This window comes from Caloenas nicobarica, chromosome 7 (assembly GCF_036013445.1).
Source record: "Caloenas nicobarica isolate bCalNic1 chromosome 7, bCalNic1.hap1, whole genome shotgun sequence".
Classification (NCBI taxonomy): Eukaryota; Metazoa; Chordata; class Aves; order Columbiformes; family Columbidae; genus Caloenas; species Caloenas nicobarica.
In genome coordinates this window covers 32,012,873-32,033,080 of record NC_088251.1, presented here as the reverse complement: position 1 = coordinate 32,033,080, position 20,208 = coordinate 32,012,873, and the positions used below count along the sequence as shown (strand labels likewise).

The window sequence follows — 20,208 nt, the reverse complement described above, 5'->3', positions numbered from 1 at the left end:
GTGGGCCACATTTTGGTGACGTGATAGATGAGTGTTTGGTCAGAGCAGGGAGAAAGGGACGTGGCAAGGGACTATTTGCTTCCTCTCTGCAAGAATTTATATGGCCGACTGCAGCCAAAAAGTTGGGGACCTCTATTTTAAATAGTTGGAGTCCAGCTTGTTCTCTTTTTTTTTTGTTATGAAAATTCATGATCTGCTTCATTTTCTGTATCACATGCTCCAGAGTCAGACATTAAGATAACTTATGTAACTAAAAATACAGTCTGGAGTGGAAACAGGATGCAGGAAGAGGGCAGAAGCATTAAGAGCTCCTGAGTCTGGCAGGGCTTCCCAGTGAGGCAAAAGGCAACGGATGAGTGCGGTTCCCAAAGTGGTGGTTTGTTTTTTCTGGCTTCCCCGAAGACTGCCTGTTTCCCCAAACACCCATCCTCCCTATGAATCAGTAGGGATTTGTATTACTTCTCCTGCTTGTGCTGTACATGTGTCACTCATCGTTGCCCTTCCCTGGCACTACCAGAGGCATCATTTTCTGGAGGTTAGTGACTAAGTGGAAGTTTTGCTCCCGATGGCACTGACTCACCCTGGCAAGGCTTCACCAGCCTGCGGTCTGGGCGGCGTGTGGCTCTGCTGAGGAGACTAGCTGCACCCAGCAGACAGCTGCGTGATGGAGAAAACGGAAGAGCATCGCTGGCGTAGATCAGGAAGGATTTTCAAATCAACAGGAGAAGCAATAGAAGGCTGAAAGTAACATGACGTTAGATGAAAAAAGGACAGTGTTTCAGGAGTGTCTGCGTAGTTCTCATATCCAATAGAAAAGATTAATTGCTGTGAGCTGTTACAACACGTGTTGCTGCTAAATCTCTGTTGTTACTCCTGCCTGACCCAGTGTTGTATTCTGAGGCAGAACAATTGAGGTATGTCAACTTTGCAGTCATTTCATTTTTTTAAAGATCATTCTTTTTTTAATGTCCCAGACATAGGATGGCCATATGAAAATGCAGGATGATAAAAGCTTCAGTCATATCCTTTTGCAGCAACATCACCTCTACTGAATGTATAGAAAGGCAAACAGCAGGCAAAGCTGTCTTTTCTGATATGTATACCAAATCGTGCCCATCAATCACCCGGATGCCCAGTCCAAGCCCAACCTTGTGTTCTGCAAGGAGCAGGTGTGGGTACTGAACACACACACAACTTGATACACAAATGGGATTTGCACGTGAAAATAAACAAGGCTTATATTATCAGATTTATAAGTGTAAGACCTCTCTCTTTTTTTTTTAAGAGGTTTTAAAGAGATGAGCAGAATTCTAGTGAATAAGATAGGAGTAGAATTTTTTTTGTTTTATTAAAATAGTTTTTATCTTGGATACCATTATATTATTTAATGCAAATGTTGGTTATGGAACATAAAATACCTCCTTAAAGGTGGTGAATGGCAAAGGTTCTGTGCCCATGTGAAAGGACAAAAAATCTTGAAAATCGCTTGTTTCTTCTGCTCAGAGGCAGAAATTCCTTCACCCCTGTTTCTAATTTTTCAGATCTTTAATTCACCTTTAAATGAGTATGCAGAAGATACTGGTTTGTGGTGTTGACCAAACACTAACAGGGCCAGGATTCGCTACCCTGTTAGATGTTACAGATTTAGCTATTTAGCTGTTGTTTTGAGATTTGTTCCTGCAATCCATTCTCTGTATGGGGTACTGGAAATATTTTCCGTGTAATGTCTATTTTTATTTTTCACAAACATTTTATAGATAAATTTATATAAAGCCTTTCCTGAGTGTTAAATAAGTTGGGGTAATTATTTCTTTTCCTTAGTCATTATCAAGAGCATTTGCGTTTGCTACTGGCAGATGGTCCTGGAAACTGCAGTGCTGAAGTACTGCACAAAAGGTTAATGTGAAGGGCTAAACCCTTATCCTGTTTAAATTATTGTAAAAGTCATCCATAGGCTCCCAATTTCTCTGTATTCATTAGGACCAGGATTTGATGAGCACCATAAGTATTATTGCACACCTGCAAATTGTAGTGAGGGGTTCAGATGACGTGTGAGCATATGAGGTTATTTCCAAAAATGATCTTACAACTATTTTGAGGCTCGGCCATCATTTTTTAATTTTTCCTTTTAGTTCATGCTTATGTTGCATTGTTTATTTTAACCAGCTGTTTATTTTCTCTCTGTCCTTTTTTGTGTGAGATGTTTAGCAGCTTGGGGCTTTGTACTGAATTCTTAAGGGTACTCCTCAAGAACTATGTGCTACTTTTGTCCATCCAGGGCAGCTTTTGTTGTTCAGGTTTTTAACTAGCATTCTAAGCAAAGACCTATTAATGTCTCATGTAAAACGTTTACTGAATATTGCCCTAATTATTTTTCTTTGTCTTCCAGAAAATAATTTTAAAAATAAGTTTAATTAGAGAGGTTGAATAAATTAGCTTGATTTACTTTGGCTGTCTAATACTGTATATGCCAAAGTGAATTTGTGTGTGAAGCAGACAGAAAGCATGTTTCAGCCTGGATTAACAGTAAGTATTTATAATCTAAATTCTACTGATTTTGCAGCTAAATAGCAGATCAGCAGTCTTATCTGCATAAAACATGCAGGATATCCTCTTTTAAGATACATCAGATCATACATAAGCTGCTCCAGAAAAACCACATGTATTAAGACACAAAATACCCACAAGAATAACATTGTCTTGGCACTATAAGTGCATTTTGTGTGTGTAGGAGGAGCAAACCTCATTTGTTACCCTATTGTACGAAGGGCCAATTTGCAATGGTGCCAATGAAGTGAAGAATTCAGGAGACTTAGAGCACGGAGGGACCGTGAGATGCAGAGCCGTCTGGGCTGAAGCACAAGCGTGGGGACCCAGCAAGCAGCAATGGGGATGATAAACCCTGGAGGCAGCAGTAATTCCTCCCCTGAGGATCATGGCTTCTGCCTGCGGCTCTGGGGAACAGAGCGCCTGGCATGCTCCTGCCAAGGCCATGGACCGGCTCTGGGATTTGCCTCGATCTGATAAGATCTTGCTGAATGTTTGCATCACAGTAAAGGTTTTACTGAATGTTGTGCTTAACTTTGTCACTCATAGACTGGGTTAGAAGCTGGTGCTCACCAATGTGGTACCAAGGCTGCCATGGATTTGGAGTACAGCCCAGAAGAACTCGTTGTGCGAGGGAAATCCTGGGTGGGCATTGACAGGGAAGGGGTAGCTGGGGAGCACAGGGAGGCTGGTTCAAGCTTACCCGTCCTGCTCAGGAGTCTCTTACAGCCAGATGTGGTGGCAGGACAAAACATGCTGCAGCAGGGAGGCTCAACTGCCTGCACCGTCATCTGATAACCTCAAGCCAGTTGTGACCTCAGCGTAACAAGGTCAGGGAGCTATAGAGGTGTCCAAGTCTCAACAGGGACCAGAAACTGTGCTTAGATCTCCTTTATTTTGGAGATGTGCATGTGTGTTTGAAATATATGATAAAGAAAGAGCAACAGCCCCAGAGATTGGTGTGCAACACTGTGGGAAGCTTGTGCCTAAGCAGAACTCCTCCTATTGTCCTCCTGGCTTTTCTGGAGCTGCTCTCAGACTCTCTGGAGGGATAGATAATACAGATGATATGATTTATCATGTCAGCGCATACTTAGAGAGTCCTTAATCTGCAGATTATTGTCATAATCGTTTGTAATGGTTTTTCTGAGCCATTGCAGACTATCATATTAAGGCAAGTTTTCTTCCTAATACATGTAATACATTTTACGCTTCACGTAGTAGAGTCTATATGAACAGTAAATAAGCAACTAGGAAATCTCCTGAGAAAATCAGTGAAGTCTTGCTGAGTTCAGAGCAGTCTCTTTTAATCTCAGATTCTGTTTTTTTTAAAACGAAATCTTCCTAAGACCTGTGTTTCAAATTGCCTCTGCACATTTCTTTGTGATTTTCAGTGCCATATAGCAATTAACCAAGCCAAGAGAATAGATGGTGTCTTTTCAGAATACCAAAAAAAAAAAAAAATTCTCTGCAGCTAAATGAGCTGTCAGCCGAGTGTATTTGCTCTTTACAGTGGGAGTCCTGACATCATCTTAACAATAGCTACAGACTGGCTGTCCCAACAAGCACCTACGTTACATTGTGAAGTTGTGTCACGCCGTGTGATGCATCTGGTGGTGGCGGATGCTGTGTGGACTCAAATGAGCTCTCACTGGGCAAGCATGACCGCCTGCCACCTCCTGTGCCACGGGAAGCCCGTCAGCCGCAGGCACAGCCGGGCAGGCACGGGCAGCGTAAACGGGTTGGGGCTCTGTGCTCTGGCAAGCACCAAAGTAGTTTTTAAGGGTCTAGTGTAGCGGATGAAGATGATCATATGTGTCTCGCTCTCTGTCGACATGTTATGTACTACCCATGGTACGTTTGTGAAATGATTTGGGAGACATAAAATCTGGAAAATGTTTCCTAATTTACAGTTTTGTCCCTGATCTCCCTGAGTATCTTTCTTTGATGTACCTGGAGAGTATGATAATTATAGGAAGTAAAAAGACTGAACATCTAATGTACATGATCTTCAGACCCTGCCTACAGGGTTTCTAGTTACCAGTTTTGCTGACTTTTATTTTCCCATACATGCTTTTTTGTGTGAGTGATATTTTTACATTAGTTTTTTGCATTCTGTTCAGTATTTGATATGCCCTTGCCTGTGGACGCTACTGGTGTGGGAAACATGCATTACCTTTTTTAAACACTTGTGAAGCTAAGCAAAACATTTGCACTTTAGCTGGTAAATGTACCATTCACAAGTTTTTATATAGTCTTCTTTTTGTATTTACTTACATGTTTTGAACAATATGTCTTTATTTGACGTATATCATTTTTAACAAGATGCCCTTCCCTGTACTTCATGGGCTGAAACAACAAAGAAGCAGAAATGACAACAGCATCGTCTCCAGAGATGCCAGTGAGAACATAGTGGGCCAAACTATGTTCACCTTGCATGAATAAATGACTCCCTGAGTCCTGACCAAGTCTGAACCAAAATGTCTTCTTCATCTACATCAAAAACATGTGCCTTGCTTTAAGTGGAGAAATATGCAGAATGCGAACCATAGAAGTTTTAAATGAGACTAGCAGAAAAAATTAATCACAAAAATTTCTTTGTGCTACCTTTCATAGGCTTATCAGGAGAGGGCAAGAAAGTAGCAGCAGAAGAGTGTAAAGCATCCTGAATCACTATCTCCCTCTCCTCAGCTGCCCTTGACACACTGCAGACCTGAAGCTGATGTTCCAGTAGAGTGTAATGCTTTAGGAATTATCAAGAATATAGTAATTATGCATGGAGAATATATTTAAGGAGGTATCTTAATGGTACTTGCTACCATACAGAGACAAACAGAGAGGGAGTACATGTGCATGAATTGGTGAACACAGGAAGTGTGAGAAGGAATTTTAGATAATCTTTTTTTATAAAAATGATGTGACATATATTTTATACAATATGATATATATGTTTTTAGGAGTGCCAGAAGACACCGGCAAAAAAAAAAAAAAAAGGAAAAAATACCTCTTCCTTTATGACTTGTATTTGGAAAACTAATAAATATTTATGTTTCTTCTTGTGCTGGTTTTGGCTGGGACAGAGTTAATTTTCTTCAGCAGCAGTATGGGGCTGTGGTTTGGATTTGTGCTGGAAACAGTGTTGGTGACACAGGGATGTTTTAGTTACTGCTGAGCAGCGCTTGCACAGAGCCAAGGCCTTTTCTGCTTCTCACACCCCCTACCAGCGGGTGGGCTGGAGGGGCACAAGGAGCTGGGAGAGGACACAGCTGGAACAGCTGACCCCAACTGACCAAGGGGATATTCCATACCGTAAGACATGATGCGCAGTATATAAAGCTGGGGAAGAAGAAGGAGGAAAGGGGGCACGTTTGGAGTGCTGGTGTTTTTCTTCCCAAGTAACCGTTACTCATGATGGAGCCCGGCTTTCCTGGAGATGGCTGAACACCTGCCTGCCCATGGGAAGTGGTGAATGAATCCCTTGTTTTGCTTTGCTCACGTGAATGGTTTTTGCTTTACCTATTAAACTGTCTTTATCTCAACCCAGGAGTTTTCTCACTTTTATGCTTCTGATTCTCCCCGCTGTCCCACCGGGGTGGAGTGAGTGAGTGGCTGTGTGGTGCTTAGTTGCCAGCTGGGGTTAAAACAGGACATTTGTTTATTAGTTTCAACCTTTCTTATAAAGGCTCCTCTTTTGACATACTTAGTGAAAATACAATATTGTTTCTGTGTGACAGTATCTTCTGCGTATTTGTTTAGCTTGTGACAAATCAAAGGTTTGCTCTTACGAATTCTGAAAACATTTTTTTTCTTCCTTATTTTTCTTGAAAATGTGACATTACTATTTGTAACAAGCACTATGTCATACAGCATTGAAAATCTCCGTGTGATTTCACTCACAGTTACTCGAAACATACGTGTTATCTTTCATCATAGCATTTGTGTACAACAGGTTACTTAGCCACTGTAAACAGGATACAGGTCAAAGAATAATCAAATCAGTTTGGGATAACTCTGTTAATGTTAAAAAGAGTCTTTCTCTTATTTAAGAAATGTATTTGTAATATAATAACTGTTTTTAAGCAAACTATACTAAAAGAGGTATTGACAGTATGCCCTGACTCCAGACTGGTCATTCAGCTGGAAGTCACACAAGCATGGTCTACATGACAGAAGACAGAAGTTAATTCATCATACCTTCATCACCTGGGATTAAGATGGTTTTCTCATCTCCTATACACCTGTCAAAATCAGTGTAATAAGAGAAATCTAAGCAAGAAAGATTTTTTTCTTTTTCCTCTCAGACGAAAGGACTATCTGTTGAGTTTGATACATACTGACAAATTGAAGACACAGTTTTCTTAAAGGCATGCAGGCAAAAAGTACCTTATATTTTTCTTGTATGTGCGTTTACCACATGTACAGTGAGGGCCTTGGCAGTAGCCCATTACATGGGTACCAATTTGATATGACTATTTAGAAAAACACCAATTTAGATATAACTATTTAGAAAACACCAATTCGATATGACTAATTTTTAGAAAATCAGAGCCAAAATATACATTTGAATAAACAGGTTCAACTGGTCATTTGTGTAAAAGCAGTATCCTGCAGGAATGAATCAGGTTTTTTTAAGACATGGTAGGTCTTTATAAAAGTGCACAGAATTTTACTGTGTCTGAAACTAATCAATTCTAATGCTTGTGTCCCACAGGATGGGTTGACCCCTCTCCACTGTGGAGCAAGAAGTGGACATGAACAGGTTGTAGAGATGCTGCTGGACCGTGGTGCCCCTATTCTTTCCAAAACCAAGGTAACTGGTGCTTTTTTCCGCTGGGATAATCCTTGTACTTTTTAAAAATGTGATTCTGCATGTCTCGTCTATTTAAGGGTTTGACAATAACTTTCCTATATCATAACTATTTAAAGTAACTGCGTGGGAGATCTCCAAAGTGAATGCCATATGTAGCGCACATGTGCATATGTTAAATGTGTTAAATTGAGATACACTAGAAGAGGTTTCTGTACCAATCAAAGAGGTATGTATGGTAACTTTATCCCTCAAAATTTCAGTAGCTGAGAATCTCTGTATCTATCCTGGAATAAATACATGATGATTACAACATATCCTCAGCTTGCACCAAATTGCCCTAAGGCTAGAGTAGCGATAAGAGATTAAAATAGAGCAATCTCTCTTTGCAGAGAGCTCATATTTCCCTAGGACTTAGCCTGATTACCAGTTTCTCCACTTTCTATGTCTCTGCAGTTTATCATGCAAAATTCTTCATGGGAATTTCCAGTCACCTGTGCCAGGGTGTGCAGATTACTTTAGACCCAAGGGTTGGCCTTCAAGCACACACTTGCCAGGATTCTGCTGGTAGCGGTCTCGCTGTGCCACTATTGCTGATTTCAAATCTCAGTGCAGCAGCCTGTTTTGTAGCACCGCTGCATTCCATGACTATCCTTTTCAGGACTGACATTTGGGTTGTGTAGTTTGTTGAGGTTCTTTCCCAATATAACCTTCCACTTCATTTTTTTTCTCAGTCTGTAAGCAATATATTTCCAACAACGTTTCTTGTTTCTTTCTGTTTTTTCTTTTCTGTCTTTGTCATCCTGTCCTATTCTGTCTCAGCGCCCTTCTATATTCTGCTTTTCTCCTCCCTCTCCTTTCTTTCCTTTTTTTTTCTCCTTACTGCAATATATTTAGCATTTGTCTGGGGAGGTTGGCACCAGCTTTCCTTTGCTTAGTGAGTCACTGGCAACTGCTGTCATGGGTAATCTGATAGACAGGATCCACTCCTCCTTTGCTTGTGGAATTTCCATGGACTCCCCAACCCTGACTTGCAAACTTCAGGAGCAGGGGGAGACAGCAAGGGGCTGTCCAGGACCCCCCTGGGGCACATCTCCACACCACTGCTACTCTCGGAGCCTAGCGTTCATACTCTAGGGAGTAAGATTCTTCCACGCTTTCTGGTAGCTCAATTAATTACTTAAAGAAACAAACAAAAAATGTAAACCCCATTGCTTTGGTTTCCACCATCATAAATGAGAGCCGCTCCTAAGGAGCTACGTTTCTTTGCCGCATGGGTTTTGTATGTCAGGTGTCACCTCTAAGCTTAATCTGCTGTTCAAGGCCTGTGGGGTTTGAATTTGTTCCTTTTCCTGACGAGATTCACAAAGACTGGCCCAGAGTGCCAAAATCAGGGAGACAAGAACACGGAATAGTGGTTTTGAAACAGACTAAGGCTGAAAGACACACTTTGGATGTTGACTTGCAGAAGCTTATGTAGACATTTTCAGCAACACGGCAGATCTTCTCTGGAAGGCAGAAAACTGTTACACGTTAAAAAGTGAATAGAAGAAAGTGCAGAGTTTCCTGAGTTTCCCTCTGATGTGTTAATTCTGTTGTTTTCAGAAGGTAAGCCAAGAAGTAGCGGTACCTTTGAATGACATTAATGAATCCATTCATTTGGCACTAATCTACAGTACTGTCCTCTGCTAAAATAAGTGGCTCCATGCTCTTCAAATTAAGCCATATATTATTTGAAATAGGACACTTCTTTGATAGAATTTGAACTTCGCAAAATTCTCTCATGTTATATGAAGCTCAGAAGAATAATGGGACTGGAGTTTGGTAGCTGTTTCCTGCTAGATATTGTTTAGAGTAGTGCTGGCTCTTTCTTGCACTGGAATAACCTTAGATTTATTTTCAGGGGAAGCAATGAGCTAATGGATTATCTGGGGTTTTCTACAAGCAAAAGGAAACCTGAATTCTGGTCCTGAGCGTGTCAATGGTCTTCTGTGTGAGAAACGACATCTCCGTCCCTCAATTTTGTCTTTTTTTAATTACTGTTTTTCTAGGCTTATTTGCTTCTTTTCTTTTTTTCTTTCCTCCAGCCCACTATCCCCACCCCTGAGTTAAGGACACTTTCCCTGATTAAAGTCCTTTGGCACAGCTACAAAATAAGCTTTGTATCACTGAGAATTTTACGTTCGCTCAGTCAGGCATTTGATATTCTATTTCATCTCGGTGGTCCTCTTCTGATTTTTGGTTTGTGGGGTTTTTTTGTTTTGTTTTGGGTTTTTTTGTGTTTTGTTTTGGTTTTTTGTTTGTTTGTTTTTATTTTTTGGGTTTTTTTGTTTTTTTCTTGGTAATCTTCAGAGAAATAGTAATATAACAGTGCTTATAGTGGTTTCATCTTGGAGTATCAATCACTTCTTACAGTCCCTGATGGATTGTCTCTCACGACATGGATATGGGACAGGAAAACATTGTTATATGTAATATTTCTATATTAAAAGTGGGAAGACAGAGGCATTGAATAATTAAATGACTTGTCTAAGATCACAGATTATCTTCTACTGTAATGAATTAAGAGCAAGCCTGGCTTAGGTTACAACAAAAGACAATATTCCTATGATGTTTTGTCTTCATTAAATTCTTTAGCATCTAGTCTTGTCTCTTGTTCTTTTGTGTAAAGTCTGGCTAGTTGCTGCCCTTTTCTCAGCCCTGACAGATTTTTATCAAGCATCCTGCTGGTTTTCCCAAATTGATATGTGGCTGCTCTGCTTTTTCCCTTCTTTTCCATCAATGTCAGCCTCATTCATACAAGTCTCTCCTATGAGGGGGTCCCATGCCATCTTTTCCATTTCTTACTCCACTAGTAAGTGTGGTTTATTGGCTGTCATTGTTAAGAATGACACTTTTTACCTGAAGGATCTTTATTATAAAAATAGAACAGAACAGTGTATGAAGTTTCATTACTATCACCTAAAAAGCATCATTAGTTATAAACTGTTATCAGGAGGGCTTGGTGACTGAGGGAAATTAGTCCTTTTTTATTCTACTGTTTAATTATGCTAGAAGACAGTGAAAACATTTAAAATGCATTGCTAATATGAAGCTTCCATGCAGATAATTGCTGTAGTAGCCTTTGGGAATGGGACAGAAGCTTATCCAAGCCAACATAAATCACAAGTGAGATGCCCATGAGATAATCTCACTTGAAAGATATAACTGTGTCCAAGAATGTCTGCTTCTCAGCACTGAACGTAAACTGCTTTTAAATTCTGACAGATTTAGCATGTTTGCTTTCACCATCCTTCTTCCATATCACTTCTAAAAATTATTTCACTCTGTATTTCTACCTTTATTTTGAATGTTTGTCATTAGTGTTATGATATGGCCACGGGAAGGGAGAGGAAGGGAATCATCTGTTTCAGAAAGCCTGAGATCTCAGCTGATTTTACGTTGCTACTTTGCCTTTGCTGACAGCGGCCACAGGGGGGCACTGCATCTGTGAGCAAGAGTTTCAGTTGCTCCATGATGGAAAACCTTGTGTACTGTCAGTCATTTATAGATTATATACTATTATGTGTTACCAGAATAGCTCCTGCAATTGAAACTAATTTTGGCATTAGAGAAGGACTAAGTTTAAAAAAAAAAAAAAAAAGTGTGTTGAGGTTTACTCACGTACCTCTGCTAACAAGACCTTTCGTTCTGGCATATTTTTTAATCTTTTGTCATGAAATAGGGTCAGTCCTTTAAAGTTCTGAGGATTATTTGTCTTGTGTTTTTACTCTGGAAATGTAATACATGTTGGCAACTTGTTGATTAACTATTGTAAGCAGTGCAAGAAACAATTTTTGATAAAAATTTGTTCCTAAACTTGAATCTCCATCAGGTGTTTCCTCGATGAAACAGAGCTTTACCACTGCCACCGGTAGGGCATATCACAGTGGTCTCATTCAAATTTTTTTAGCCCAGTTACACTTGAAACTTTCGCAGTTGTACCAATGTTGGCTGGAAAGAATGGTCTCCACAGGTGTGTAATGTGGTGTAAGTCGCGTACAACAGAAATTCAGGAAAATACTAGTGATGAGGGAAGGTTGTAGTGATTGCTGAGTGGTGCTCTGACCTGCTCTCACCTATCTGGTACATGCAGGCTACATTAGAGTGGTGAGTTTAATGCAGCTTTTAGAATCAGCAAGTATCAGAAGTCACAAAGTGCTGTTCTTCATGTAACTCAAGCAACTTATCTGAGCTATGCTGGCTGAAATAGGCTACGTTTAGAGCATTGCTGGTATGGTATGACTGTTTCTTTAACATAGAGCTGCCTGCAAACTAACCAAACAACCTGCAAATTCCATGTGGCTTTTGCTGGAGTGAGAACCCTCTTGTTACACTGAACATGTTAAGTTTAATTTGGGTGCTCTCTGGGCTTGTAGAATCCTTCATACAACAAATGCTTTAAGAACAACATGCAGGAGTTTGATTTCTCTAAGCAGCCTATAACCCATCAATGTTTCATCTTTTCATTCACAGAATGGTTTGTCTCCGTTGCACATGGCAACACAAGGAGATCATCTAAACTGTGTTCAGCTCCTGATTCAGCACAACGTGCCTGTAGATGACGTCACTAATGACTATCTGACTGCGCTGCATGTTGCCGCCCACTGTGGCCACTACAAAGTTGCCAAGGTTCTCTTGGACAAGAAAGCTAATCCTAATGCCAAAGCACTGGTGAGTACACCATGGGTTACTATTCACAGCTGAACATTTCTTCCAAAGTTGCAGTGAGACTTATTTGAGAGTTATTTTCTGCCTGCTGATGGCTGACGGTGAGGATTCGCTGTATTGTTGCAGCCCAAGAGAGGATGCTCAATGTTCAAAGTGTTAATAATGTATCATGTAATCAGAGTAGACCTTTGCTTACAGACAGTCAACAGTGATTTATGAATTTCTAGTGTAACTAGGGCAGTTTTGCCTCCTGGTAGCTTGTTATGATCTGAATACATGAGGTAGCTGTAGATGTAACTGCTGCAGTTTTTAGTATGGAGACAATTCTCATTTTCTCAATGTTTGCAAAGAGAAAATAATCAGCAATGCTTAAAACTGAGAGAATTTTTATTAGCTCTCAAATCTGTGAAACAGTAAAATGTAGGAATGAGTTACATAACAAAAATCAGTGATATTTTATAATTATGTCAATGGAATCATATGCTTTTCTACTTTAAAAACAACTCCAGCAACAAAAACTTAGTGTATTTAAACTGTGTAGAAACTGAATGCATTAATGCATTTCGTTCAAAATTATACTTGCAATCCATTGTTTTTAAAATGTCTTTTTGATTTGTTCTTTAATAACTGTTCCAAACAAACGTATGTTCTGACATTAATTGGGCTGACTGTTGGTTTCACAGCCTGATGCTAATAACTCATTCAGTTCCTGAAATATTATGCGAGGTCCTGAAACCCTCACAAGCCAGGTGGAACTGACTCTCTTGTGAACAGCACAGGCTCCACAGATTTTCTTCTCTCAGCCCCTCTGTTTTTTTGTGTCAGATCAACCTGTCATCAGATGCCTTTTGTCAAGGTATCATGATATATGGGGTTTGTTGATTATAATTAGCAAATGGGGAGGTTTGCAGGCCTGTAATTTTTATTTTTGCCTTCTCAAATCATCAAATCATAATGAGGTTTAGTTTGTCAGGGTTGCTGGCAATGGCCTCTCATTGGTCTGGTAACCTAGCCACAAATTTCCTTTTCTTCTAAATTTTTTAGTGTTTCCTTTTATCCTGTCCTGATCCTCACTCAGGACGATTAAGTAGAAGGAGCGTGAGCACTGTACCTGGAGCTTGAGCTCACCCTTCCCTGAAACACATCTGAGCATCCCCGGCACATCGTCCACTAACAAGAGGACAGCTGAGAGCTGCTCACGCTTAACTGGGGCAGACAATTGTTCTGCCCTCACGTGACAAAACCATACGATATTCTTTACTATATGGCAGGTAAAAAAAAGCTAATTTTGATCAGATTTGAGGGACCAGTGCTGACAGCTGTTTTCAGAATTGTTTTGCAAAAGCTTTTTTGATGAATATACAGAGCGACATCAGCATTCTGTGCACTGATGTTATTGTACCAGTCATGGATGCTCTGGACTGCTTATTCTCCTGGTTTACTTGTTTTCTGCTCTATCATCTCATGGCAAATAAGATGGTAGTTTTAAACATTCACTCTGCTGCGCATGCAACTTTTTTATAAAGGAGGGGACAAAACAATTGTAATTACAGTAAATTGGCAGATAATGTATTAAATAACAGAGCTAAGAATAGTTTAGAAGAGGATCCAAATTCCAGATCTTATAAAGGTGAGGTACTTTTTTTTTTTTTAATCAGCAGCTCTGAAACCAAAAAACCCCAAACCCCCAAAAACCCTTCAACACACACACACACAAAATCCAGTCAGTTAATACTGAATATCCTTAAGCAAAAATTAAGCTTTTGATAGTTTTATGCAAACTGAAATTTTTAAAAAACAATTTCTTTATTGGAGTGGGAAATATACTGCATAATTAAAACTGGCTATATGAAATACATCTTTTTAGAAGGTTTTTCTCTATTACATGAACAATTTAGTGAAGCCAAAACAAATATGGAAGGTGTTTTGCTAAAATAGAGGAATATTTTCTGTGAATTCCATATCCCATTCTACTACTTAATGACAGACGTGCTATCAAAAAGTATATTCTTTCTCATTTACAGAATGGTTTCACACCTCTTCACATCGCCTGCAAGAAGAACAGAATAAAAGTAATGGAACTTCTTCTGAAGCACGGTGCATCCATCCAAGCTGTGACTGAGGTAAGTGGTCTTTTTACATTTGTCTTTGGTTTTCCTACAAAATTCACCATAACTGTATTGTTTCATATTTTTTTTATATTTCTGAAAGAGCATGTACTACCATTCAACTCAACAATTATTTTCAACTAGATATTACCAAATAATAGAACTGAATAATAAAGTTAGTTGCCCTAACGGGTCACAACACCCAAACAATTAATATACTTTGGGAATATAGTGGGGATAACAAGTGAAGCATAATAGATTTTAAAACATTTTATAAACAATTTTTTTTTTAAAAGATCTCTTTCTGATTTTCACCTGTAATTTCCTGCACAGACAATGAAATTCACCCTGTTAAGGAGATCAAGGTGAAGACTGTGCTTCATGCAAGTCCTATTTTGATAGCTGGTTTAATTTGCAGACCTTGTTTTGGCTTTCCACGCAGCAAGGATATTCACCCACCATCTCGGGTCATCACCAATCAGACAGAAATCAATATGCTGTTACTTCAATCAGCACGAGATGGTCTACACCCAGTTATTTAGATTAATGAAGTACCTCCAGAAAATTTGGTATTCGTGTGTATACTCTACTAAGGTAGGAGGAAAGGTCACATATATGAATGTGTGATCACTGACAAGGAAGCCAGGTTACAAAATTATAAACAATTTAACTGATTAAACAAGATACAGCTGGGATCAGGTCACGTCCCAAAAACGGAGTTTCATTCGAAACATGGGGTTTTGTTCTAATTACTCAGTAGAAAATCATACAGCTCCCTTCTGGCTTTCTTAAGAGAGAACTGAGCATGCCCTTGTTACAGCTCACAGATCTCCAGACTAGGTTTTAAAAACCATTGGGCTTGTAGATTCAGCTTGCAGAGTCTAGTTTGAAGTCATGTTAGTAAATGAGAGGTGCAAAGAGAACCCTAACAGAAGAGATGCCGTATCTCTCCTCCTTATTAGTCAGTCACTGTGGAAGTAGAAAAAGTGTCTTTTTAATTTTAGTCCTTTTATATATAAATAATTAAAAGAATGCAAGCAACAGCAATACTTAACTATACTGTCTTGTGTGAGTAAACCAGGTTAACAGTCTGATCTCTATCATCTAAATTGCTTGTTCAAGCAAAAACTTTCCAAAACAAGAGCTCTTCCTTTATATCCTGTTGCCTCACCATGATCTCAAACCATGTTTGACTGCATTTATTGAGATCCATCACTGTTCTTTACTGTAGGGGTCTACTTTCCTGCCTGCCTCTTTCACTGCCTGTGTAGTAACAACCTTTTAAAGAAGAATTAGGAGCTGGCACTTTACATCCATACCTAAGCTGCTGTTTCTCTAGTAGGAAAGAAAGGTTATATCTGACCATCAAAACAAATTGGCAAGAAAACTTCACAGTATTCCTTCCTAAGGAAACCTGAGGCTAAGAAAGTGTTAGTTGTGAGTTCTAAATAAACAATGCAAATGTAGCGGGAGGAAACCATACCAAATGTCACAAACAGCCATTGTTGCACATAAACTGTTTATTAAAGGTAATGCTTATTGCCTTTTCTATGGTAAATTCTGCTTTCCAGGTAGATTTGATACTTCCACGTGTAGATACTGCACCTGTTTTTTCCCAGCTGCAAACTTGAATCTTGGCAATATGAGTTAGTGTTTATGGTTAAATATGCCACACAGGCATCGTGTTTCCTGTGGTCTATTATTTGAAAAAAACATTTACTAAATTATGTGAAACAGGGAAAAGAAATTACATACTCAACCAGTTATTCTGCTTTCCTGCTCATTTTTGTTGTTATGCATGAGAAAGGAACAAAAGGGTGTTATCCTCACCTCTACCCTCCTGGGACATGCGTATATCTATGGGGAAGCTGCCTAAATCAGAGGATTTCCAGAGACCCACCGATCTTTCTCCTTCTCCTGGTAGCAAAACTCCTATCTGCAGCCTCTGGTGGATGGTTGCTCCAGCTGTGCAGAAGCAGCTGTGAAGAGGCTTTAGAGTAATGCTACTTGAAGAAATATTAACTGTTGATTGGATTTCCAAAGCAAAATCCTTGAGGTCATGCCCTGCTAAATGACTGCTCCTTTTTTTCCACTCCCCTTCTCCCTCCCTCTCTCTCTCTCTCTCTCTCTCTCTCTCCACAGCTGGTCTTTTATATCTTGTATAAGGGCAGTGGTACAGATTTGTGATGGTGCCACAAGGTCCTGAGGGAAGGGGAAAATCTCTTTAGCCTGTGTCATCTGTGTCTGTGCCTCTCTGGCTGGATGCCACAGTTTTGAATTCCCTTTCTCCTAGAGAAACAGTAGGGATGGAGCTCACCACTGAGTTTAATAGGCCTTTTTGTTCACCCAAAAGCAACAGGATTTAGTGGGGACAATGGACACTGCATCTTTTCTTGCATTAACTAAACGTTCCAGAAAGTCTTATCTTTGTACCAGGAATACTTCTACCCATTTTTTTTTTCCCCTGGTTCAAAATGATGTTTAGCAAAAACTTAGGGAAGAAATCTTGCTTTTAGAGATACTTGATTTTAGTTGATGAAGAATTACCAAATCCCTAGAAGGTTTTTATGTTTGCTCATCAATCATACTCATAGGTGTTTCCAGTTCTGTGTGCCCTCTAGTTTAAGCATGTGCATGTGTTTTTGAGAAGATGAGATCCTCTCAGAAGAGCAAGCCTTTAGGTTTATTTACTTCAGAAAAACTTTTTTTTTCCCCTATGGCATTCTTGTAAAGGAGTGTGGAAGCAGGTATTTAAGTTTGGATTTGGTTTGATTTTCAGTCGGGCCTAACTCCAATCCATGTTGCTGCCTTCATGGGACATGTAAATATTGTATCGCAGCTAATGCATCATGGAGCATCACCCAACACTACCAACGTGGTGAGTAACACGCTTCTTCTCAGCATGGCAGAACTGTGAATGGATTATAACATCTGGGAGCAGCACTGTCATAAAGCGCCCAGTTGTGGTGTTCACCACCCACCTCTGCAGCAGTCGTGGCTCCAGCTGGAGCCATGGGAAAGTGCAGCCTGCCGGCTCCCATTTGGGAGATGCTTGGCAGGTGGAGGAAACCTCAAAAGAGGCTGACCTGTATTCTCTGAAGCAGTGAACCTGTATTTTCTGAAGCAAAGAGTGAGAACTATACTGTAGCTTCTCATACGCAGTTTTTGAGATGTGTACTTGACTGTTGAGCACTATTTTCCTAGGACCCCGGGGGTTTACCATTTAGGGGAAGTTGTGCTGTTAGCAACAGATTGCAGCAGATTGTCAGGACATATTGCCTGTGTCTGTGCAGCCGTGCGAGTGCGCTTTTCTGCTGGATGTGCACTGTGTGCCCCAAGGCTCCCAGGGCGTGTGTAAAAAGTGGAGTCATTGTTAGATAGATATTTGAAATTTGGGAAATGGGAGGAAAGTAGAAGCTTGTAGATTCTTTTTAGCACTTTGGCCTTAAAATCTCCCTTTTACCTTCCATACGCATGTGCAGTTGGAAGACAACTTTTTATTAAAGTCTTGATCTGCTAATTCTATTAGATTATATGGAAAAAGCAACACCACTTGTAAATTAGTAGGTGTTTGTACTGGAAGACATATTGATGTCCAAAAATGTAGAAAGCAGTTTCCCCTCCTGAATTTTTTCTGGTTTCCTTGGATTTGTATTTCATTAAGTCCATGAAGCCTCAGATTAATGTACTCAGTAATGATTTTTTGTCTCTTGTTCACCCATTTTGGTGTTTGTCAGATAACAAATGATAGCGAGGGCACAGGGCATGGCAGGAGGAAAGCCAAAAGTAAGTGTATCTGAATACAAAAAACAAACAAACATTGTTTTACTAAATTAGGCTCTATTTAAATGGAAGTAATTTTTAACACTATCAGTAAAATGCTAGTAAATACAAAAATGGCACTGTCTTTTCATCAAAAGAGTAGTGACAAAGGCACTGTTGTATTGGAAAGCTGTCCCTGAAATAAATTGCTTTGCAGCATAAGGCTAAGAGGTCAAATATTGACTTAATCTCCCATTTTGCCCACAGACAACTACTACAGAATATTCTAGCGGAGATTATTCTGAACTGGGTCACCAGTATTTTTGTATTTCTGAAACATGTTGGAGTTTGTTTTTCCTGCAGTGTGTTTTTAATGATATTTTGGTTTTGCTGCTGTGTGCTAGAGAGGAGAAACGGCACTGCACATGGCTGCCAGAGCTGGCCAGACAGAGGTCGTTCGATACCTGGTACAAAATGGAGCTCAGGTGGAGGCCAAAGCTAAGGTAAGGTGACGGCCCAGATATAATAACCCTGGATTTTCTATAGTTAAAGCAAGTAATCACATTCATCTTGCATGTGTTTTTTGGGAAGAGAAAGGGAGATGAAGCCAAGGGCCTTGACATAATGACAACTGATATTTTGTTAGGTACTCTCTTACTGTAGGTATGAGTGATCTGTAGCAAGAGAAGGCAGGAGATGTCAAATTGATACCATGCCCATTTCTTCATCAACTTTTCATAGACACTGTTCTGTCTTTGAAGAGTTTTGTTTTGGGGTGGGAAGCAAGGAGGGAAAGGAGTGCCTCAAATCTGCTTTTATTTCTGCAAAACTGTAAACCCTGTGCTGCTTGTGTCTCCTGGTATGTCCATAAAGCCTCAGACTGTATCCATTCAAAAATAGTTATACTTTTAAAGAACATCTCCTGAAGTATGGAGGCATAGTAAGGGGATGTGGCATAGGGCTGGAAAGAAGGAAGAGACCCTATAGAAACAATTGCAATTGAGGAAGATAAGAAGGAAGAAAAAATAAATGCTCAAGAGCCACTGAAGAAACACAAAAAAATATGGAAGTAAAAGAGTTCCAGGAAACAGATATGGGAAGGACATATATGGGTGCAATAAAAAGCAGTCTTAGCAGGTAAAACCAGGAATTATTTTTTTTTCCCAAACAGTGATTAAATTAATATAATTTCAAAGAAATCTGGTTTTCACTGTGGAATTATCATCTGTGAATTAGCTCACAAATAAAGTTACTCGTAAGGATATCTCCTTATAAGGAACTCTGACTAAATATTTATAGCAGATACTTTCTGTATCTGCAAGCAGTCTGACAGTAGAAGTGAATCATGTGGTGTGTAAATCTCCAAAGACAGCCTTGAAAGTGAACAGCTCGTGCTCAGAAGCACAGTCATGCAAATATTTTTGAAATAACTTCACACAATGAATCAATTCGTGCAAACTTCCGTTGCCTATGACCAATTTGTTATCGCAAATAAGAACTAAATACAAGTAATAGATTATACATCAATCATCAGAAGTTTGTGGGAAGCAGGCATAAACTGGAAATGCTTAAGAACCATAAAAGCTCTCTACCAGTCAGAGGAGAATTTCCATGTAGAGAAGCAGCATTTGCATCCTGATGCTCTCTCATCCTAAATCCCGAAGGTGTAAAATCAGTGTTGTAGGATGGGCATGGGCAGAAGTCTCCCTGGCAGAGAACACCCCGAAATACTCTGCTGCAGGATGTGGGGTAGAAGTCCTCCAAAGGTAGGAGGTTCAACAGGGGAAACTGGAGAGAGAAAGATGTTTGAATATATCTATGAGGAACAGGAAAAAATAAGGTAATGGGCTTAGTTGGCCATACTGTTGCGATAACGTGCTTAACTGTAAGATTGTACAACTGAGAATGGAGAGGACAAAAATACAAAACCAAATAATGAAAAAGGAAGAAATTAGCTATGGGATACTCAGAACAAGATCACAGCCAACCACAATATTTTCACTAAGGAAAATAAACAAACAATGAGACTCATGATAGGGCAACAGCTATACTTAGAACTACTAGAATTACTTTGTCATTTTCTCACTGTTCATTCAGAACAGTGAATTTCAGCACTGTGCTTTATCTTCAGTTACATCCACTTTAAAGTTATCTGCAAAATACCAAACAAATTATTCACCAGTAAAAAAGCACAAAATACGATACTTACTGCAAGTTACAGGTCAATAATATGCTAAGAACCTCAGGCTATCCCCAACAACTGATTGAGTTGTT

The 20,208-nt window shown here is 39.6% G+C and overlaps 1 protein-coding gene across 2 annotated transcripts in view; it reads left to right on the top strand.

Annotated features, from left to right (window-relative positions):
• The window catches only part of ANK3 (ankyrin 3), a 299,184-nt gene that overhangs the window by 177,627 nt on the left and 101,349 nt on the right, over positions 1 to 20,208 (top strand). For both annotated transcript variants that reach the window (XM_065639540.1, XM_065639541.1), the window contains exons 9-13: positions 7,259 to 7,357; positions 11,870 to 12,067; positions 14,089 to 14,187; positions 16,952 to 17,050; positions 18,339 to 18,437. In XM_065639540.1, the coding sequence (XP_065495612.1) occupies positions 7,259 to 7,357; positions 11,870 to 12,067; positions 14,089 to 14,187; positions 16,952 to 17,050; positions 18,339 to 18,437 (594 nt within the window). The remainder of the gene's footprint in view (positions 1 to 7,258; positions 7,358 to 11,869; positions 12,068 to 14,088; positions 14,188 to 16,951; positions 17,051 to 18,338; positions 18,438 to 20,208) is intronic.